General features: G+C 58.5%; 1 protein-coding gene across 1 annotated transcript in view; it reads left to right on the top strand.

Moving 5' to 3' along the window:
* Nucleotides 1–2,216: 2,216 nt before the first annotated feature.
* The window catches only part of TCERG1L (transcription elongation regulator 1 like), a gene marked incomplete at both ends in the record, with an annotated part of 45,311 nt that continues 40,953 nt past the window's right edge, over nucleotides 2,217–6,574 (top strand). Inside the window, 3 exons of the mRNA XM_084210143.1 lie at nucleotides 2,217–2,489; nucleotides 4,136–4,282; nucleotides 5,546–5,726. Coding sequence (XP_084066269.1) covers nucleotides 2,217–2,489; nucleotides 4,136–4,282; nucleotides 5,546–5,726 — 601 coding nt within the window. The remainder of the gene's footprint in view (nucleotides 2,490–4,135; nucleotides 4,283–5,545; nucleotides 5,727–6,574) is intronic.

Below are 6,574 nucleotides of genomic sequence, written 5' to 3'. Positions count from 1 at the left end.
AGCGCGGGATTGTGCCAGGATTCCAGGGGGTTTTGGCACCTCCAGAGGCTCAAGCAGGTGCCGCAGGTGCAGCTGCATCCCCGGGATGCCTCAGAGTGTGCTGCGGGACCCGGGCGGTCTGTGGCCAGCACTCCAAATTAAAGGGATCCCCGGCGATGCTGCTGATCCACAGCGCCCCTTCCTTGAGTAGTTCGTGCATCAGCACCAGAGGGGTTGTTCATTACCCGATATCGTCTCACCAGACAACCTCGGCAGGAGGAAAAGTGGTGAAGAATGTCCCCAGGGAGAGAAATCCATAATGTGGATATTAACAAAAGGCATGTCTCTTTGGAGTGCTCAGACTCATTTTTCAGACTTAGAAATGAAGATGATGGGTCTACACCTTTTATTTCAGTGCTAAATCGGCTTTTTGGCTGCCTAAAGTGCTCTTTGCAGTATTCAAGGGCCAAGGAGTGCACCAGAGGTGACACTGATCAGCTGTCTCAGGTGCCTTTTCCCCCACTGCCTCCAAGCCCAGCTCCTGGAGCACCACTGCATTTCACAGGAAACAGCCCTTTTTCTGTTTGTTGTTTTTTTGCTGTTGATTTTGTCACTGTGTTTCCGTTCCTCTGCTCAGTCCCAATTACCAGGATGTGGTTTTGAGTTTTACAAACAGCCACACACTGAAACATTTAGCAGTGATCCTCTGTTCATCTGATTTCTGTCATTTTGTGCATTACTCCAATCTCCATCTCCCAGTGTCTCTCAGGGTAATTAGAAGCAATGCATTTCCCTGATCTCCTGTTTAGCCACAGATCATCATCATCTGATTCCAAGACTTCCAAGGTATTACCTTTATTAAGGTTATTTGCTGCCATGAGAATCAAACTCCTCTGCAACGATTTTAAACTGTGAAGCTGAAACATTTGTGTGTTGTGTGAATTCAGGCTTGGCCCATTTTGCCGTTATTCATTCCTTTAATTTTTTGCTGGAGCCGCTGGAAGCTGTGATGCCGTCAGCAGAGGCTTGCTCAGCTCCTTCATTTCACAGCAGGGAGGAGATGGCAGGAGAAACAAACCCACGGCTTGGGAGGGACAAACACAGAGGTTTGTAAGGGACAAACCCACGGGCTGTGAGGGACAAACCAGGGGCTGGAAGGGACAAACCCACAGTTTGTAAGGGACAAACCTACAGTTTGTAAGGGACAAGCCCACAGTTTGTAAGGGACAAGCCCACAGTTTGTAAGGGAACACTGCTGGCCCTGGGGGGCTCAGCCTGGAATCACCTGGGCTGGGCTGGACAGGACAAGGGAGCTGCCCTCGGGCAGCAGCAGCAGCAGCAGGTTTCTCTCTGCTTGTCTGCCAGGAAATTCATAGGATCCCAGACTGGTCTGGGCTGGAAGGGACATTAAAGTCCATGCAGGGATCCATTCCCACTCCTGCCATGGCAGGGACACCTTCCACTGTCCCAGACTGCTCCCAGCCCCAATGTCCAACCTGGCCTTGGGCACTGCCGGGGCTCCAAGGCAGCCACAGCTGCTCTGGGCACCCTGTTCCCCTGCCCCCACAGAAGAGTTTCCTCCAATATCCCACCTAACCCTGTCCTCTGGCACTTTCAATCCATGCTATTTTCCCTGCCGACGGAAGGGTCTCGGATGAGGGGCAGCCGTGGGATTCCTGGGATACCTGAACTCGCTGATGCCGCGGCACTCGCACGGCCTGGGGAAGGGGGAGATCGGGGGTCTCGGGGAGGTCTGGGGGCTGAGGCTTCTGGGGATGGCCAGGAGCTTGAGGGGCTCCGGGGGTCGGAGTTGTTGGGGGGTCTGGGGGGTTTTAGTGCTGAGGGGGGCTCCGGGAACCTGGGGGTGTCGGGGGTGCCGGCGCAGCCCAGCCCAGCCTCCTCTGCCATCCCCCGCGGGCAGGGGCTGCCTCCGCACCTGCGGCCGCCGCGGATCACCCGAGAATCCCCCTGGCTCCTGCATCGAACGCGGCAGAGCCGCGCTCCCAGCGGGGGCTGCGCCGGGGCGGCGCCCCCTCCGTCCGTCCGTCCGTCCGTCCGTCCGTCCGTCCGTCCCGCGTCCCTCCCCCTCCCCGGGGCGGCCCCGCCGCGCCCCCGCCCCGCTCGCCCGGCGCCGGGCGGAGCCTGCCCGCGCTGCCGCGGGCTCGGAGTTGCGCCGGGCGGCGGAGGCGAGCGGAGCGCGGCGCTCCCGGCCCCGGGGCCGGCCCGGGCCATGCAGGATGCTCCCGGCCGCCGCCCCGCGCCCTCCGCCGCTGCTGTGGCCGCCGCCCGCCGAGCCCCCCGCTCCGCCCTGGGCCTGGGTGCTGCCCGCGGCCGCGGGGCTGCTCCGGGTGGGCGCTGCCGCCGCCGGGGCTCCCCCTCCGCCGCCGCCGCCGCCGCTGCTGCTGCCGCCCCCCGCGCTGGTGCGGCCCGGGCCGGGCTGGCGCGGCCCCGCCGAGCCCCCGCTGCTGCCGCTGCTGCCCGCGGCCGCCGAGCCGCTCCTGCACGGCCAGGTAAGGGCGGAGCCGCCGTGCGGGGACACAACTTTCCCGGAGCCGCTGCCCAGCGCCGGCCCCGGCACCGAGACCCCCGCCCGCGGAGTGTGGGGAGGCGGCGGGGGCTGCCCGGGCTCTGCATCCTCCTTTTCTGAGCTCTTCATCCTCCGCTTCCCAAGCTCCGTATCCTTTGCTTCCCAGGCTCTGCATCCCTCTTTTCCCGGGGCTCTACACCACCCCCCCCCCGGGTTCTGCATTCCCCCTTCCTGGGTTTTTCATCCCCCTCCCTCGGGGCGCTGCATCCCCTCCTTCCCGAGCTCTGCATTCCCATTTCCCCGGGTTCCAAATCTCCCCCTTCCCGATGCTCTGCATTCCCCCTTCCCCAGCTCTGCACTCCCTTCCCTGGGTTCTACATCTCCCCTTCTTCCCGAGCTCTGCATTCCCCTTTCCTGGGTTCTGCTCCCCCTTTCCCCAGCTCTGCATTCCCCTTCCCTGGGTTCTGCACCCCCTTTCCCCAGCTCTGCACCCAGTTCCCTGGCTTCTGCTCCTCCTTTCCCCAGCTCTGCATTCTTCTTTCCTGGGTTCTGCTCCCCCTTTCCCCAGCTCTGCACCCCCTTCCCGACGCTCCGCGCCCCGCGGGCTCGGTGGCGGCCGCGCGTGTGTCGGATCGCGGCACTTCCAGCGGCTCTGGAAGCGTGCGGCGGGGATTTCTCCGGGAGGAGAGGGGCTGCCAGGGGGGCTGCAGGTCCCTCCGGCGGGGCTGAGCTCTCGCCGGCTGCAGGCTGCGCTCTCCGCAGATGCGGCCGGAACGGGAGCGATGTTCCCGGGGCGCTCCGGCAGCCGGGGCAGCATCGCCGCCGAGCGTTCTGTGAATATTTATAAAGACGAAAGTTTTGAGCCGTGTCACTGGAACCGGCGCGTCGCGCCAGTGCTTTCCCTGATGAATATTTCAATTATTAATTGCTGCCGCGAGGCTGCTCGCAGTAGCGGAGCCCTCAGCCGGGTGTTCGCTCCTCTCAGCGGAGGGGTCAGAGCCGTGAGAGCAGTTTTGCCTCGGCTTTATGTTTTTTGGTGGACAGAAGTAAAAATAAACGCGAGCCGCGAGCGCTGTGGCGTCCGCTCGATTCCGTGTGATGATTTCCAGCCTTTTCGAGCTCGAGCGTCTCTTGTGGTTCGGGAGAAAACAGTCGGTGCTGCTCTAATGAAACGGGAACATCAATTATTCCCCAGCGGGAGACCGCTCGACGAACCTGCAGAGGTGGTTTTGCTGTGGGAACCCATTTGCCAGGCGAATTTAAGTTGAGGAAAAATACATTTCTGCGTTTCCTTTGGCTCTCCCGACCCATTTTCAGGCTCTTGCTGGCATTTTGGCTCTCCCGACGCATTTTCAGGCTCTTGTACGGTTCCGTGCGAGCAGAGGAGCCCAGGCTGCCGGTGTGCCCTGCTCCGGGCTGCGCTTTGGGCTTCCCGAACCGCTCCGTGCTCCCACCCTGCCGTGCCCAGCGCGACACAAACCCTGGGCGGGCTGAAGGGACATTCCTGACATTTCCCGTGCTCATCTGTCGCGTAATTAGGAAATCATGGAAAGCATCGGTTACTCAGGGTAAAATCCTTTTGTTAACTCCTCCTCTTGTGTTTGTTTGGATTTTTTGTCCCCTCCGAAGTGGATATTTGGAGCTCATTCGCCGGTCGTAGGATTCTCCCCTTCTTCCAGCGTGGAATTCGTTCCGGTGCTCCCGCCCGTGTACACCGCCGCGGTGCCGCCGCACGCCGGCAAGGGCTGGATTGAGAAAAGGCTGCCCAGCTGCAAAGTAAGTGCGAGCCTGGCCTGCCGAGGGCTTTTTAGGGCTTTCTTTTTTGGAGTCCATCAAATACTTGAGCTGAAGAGTGCTGTGGGTTGAGGGGTGTGAGAGGTCGGTGTTTGTCAGGAGAACCCTGAGGAGGAGCAATGTTAGCTTGCTGGAAGGGCCAGGTGATGGAGCAGCAGTTGCAGCTTCGCCGTTCCCAAGTTTTAATAGGACTAAAATGTCGCTAATATTTATTCATTTGAGTAGAATGTCCTCATTTTCCCATGAGATGTTATTATGGGGGTTTTCCCTTTCTCCCTGGTTTTCCCGCTGTTTGTCCCAAAGGGGTGCCACAGTCCAGTGCTGGCAGAGCGGTGTCACCGTGGGCACTGCCACATCCCTGGTGCCAGGGTGGCCCCATCCCACCTCTGGTGCCCACATCTGCCCCTCTGTCAGCTGAGTGCTGAAAACCAGTTTTGTGCTCTGTTCCTCAGCTGGTTTTGTGCCCTGTCCCCGCTGTCCCTCAGCTGGTTTTGTGCCCTGTCCCCACTGTCCCTCAGCTGGTTTTATGCCCTGTCCCCGCTGTCCCTCAGCTGGTTTTGTGCCCTGTCCCCACTGTCCCTCAGCTGGTTTTATGCCCTGTCCCTCAGCTGGTTTTGTGCCCTGTCCCCGCTGTCCCTCAGCTGGTTTTGTGCCCTGTCCCTCAGCTGGTTTTGTGCCCTGTTCCCCTGTCCCTCAGCTGGTTTTGTGCCCTGTCCCCGCTGTCCCTCAGCTGGTTTTGTGCCCTGTCCCTCATCTGGTTTTGTGCCCTGTCCCCACTGTCCCTCAGCTGGTTTTGTGCCCTCTCCCCCCGTTCCTCAGCTGGTTTTGTGCCCTGTCCCTCAGCTGGTTTTGTGCCCTGTCCCCGGTGTCCCTCAGCTGGTTTTGTGCCCTTCCCCCCCGTCCCTCACCCCCGTGTCCCCAGGCTGGGGAGGTGGCTGCAGTCCCTGGTGCTGATGGGGTCACTCGGGGTGGCCATGTCAGGGCAGGAGTGGCTGTGTCAGGACAATGCTGCCTCCAGGGATCCTTGTCTCCCGTGCTGCTGCAGCAGCTGATCTGTCATGTCAAAGCCAGTTAATTTTTCAGTGGTCACTTCACTTCAGCCTCAGCACTGAGGGACCCTGGCTTGGGCAGTTTGTCCCCAGCTGAGGCTCTGCCTGTTGAAATACCGAGTTAAAGACGCTTTGTTCTCACTTGTATTTCTGAGTTTGGGATCTCAAAGTGTTTTTCTTTCTTTCTGTTGGACAGATCTACTTGAACAATGCCTTTGCCCTGGATTCAGCCTGGATCCAGCCTGAGGAGTCCAGGCTGTTCCAGGGGGCTGAGAAGCCTCTGCTGCTGAGCAATCAAGTGGCCATGGCTGTAGCCAGGCCAGCTGCTGCCTCCAGGCCACTGCCCACGCTCGTCTTGGCCCCTCAGCTGATCCCAGGTCAGGAAATGAGTACATCAATAATTAAGTATTGCCTGTTTCTCGGTGGTTTTCCCTTAATGCATCCTCTAGAGAGGCACAGCTGTTCTCTAAAGCAGAGATTTGTTTCCACTCAGCTGCAAACCATTGCTTGAGCAGAGCCTTGATGGCCAAGTGCAGCTCACCCTCTGAATGACTGAGAGGAAGAAAGGGCCCTGTGTAATTACAGCAGATTGTGCCAGGCTGTTCTGGAGCTGCTTGGTGGCCTCTGCCAGGAAGGGACCAACCACTCCCCACCTACTGAGTTTATTTTTCAAACAGAAATCGCTGACAGCCTCAGTGATTCTGTGGTTCTGTGGCACAGTTCCGTGTAGGATTCTGCTGGCTGCTCATTTGCAGAGTTTGGTGGGGTCTGTGCAGACAGTCAGCAGGAGAGGAGCAGTGGATCCATCATCTCATTAAGGCTCAGTCATTTGTGAAATCAATTCCATTAATCTGCATAACTGAACAAAAGAACTAAAAGTTATAAATATTAACTGTGTAAATATTCTGTGGTGCTTTAGGTAACTGAGATTTACATCTGGTAAAGAGCATTTATCCTTGGACAAGAGCAGACCATGCGTTCCAGCAGGGCTGCATCTCTGTTTTGTGGCTGCAGGAGTAAATTAAAATAGCAGTTCTATCCAGAAGGCTGAGGAGAAAAGTGCCACTGGTGATTCAGCCCCTAAATACACTCCTAAACTGGGAATTTACTGGCTTGCTGCCAGTTGTTCCTGCCTTCCTCAGAGCAAAGGTGCTGTCCCTGGGGCTAAGAGCAGAGCTCCCCTTTCCGCAGGCTCTCCCCAAAAGCAGTTTGTATTTCAGAGCTG

The sequence above is a fragment of the Fringilla coelebs genome (assembly GCF_963513975.1).
Source record: "Fringilla coelebs genome assembly, chromosome: 8".
Lineage (NCBI taxonomy): Eukaryota > Metazoa > Chordata > Aves > Passeriformes > Fringillidae > Fringilla > Fringilla coelebs.
This window is presented reverse-complemented; position numbering and strand designations above follow the sequence as displayed.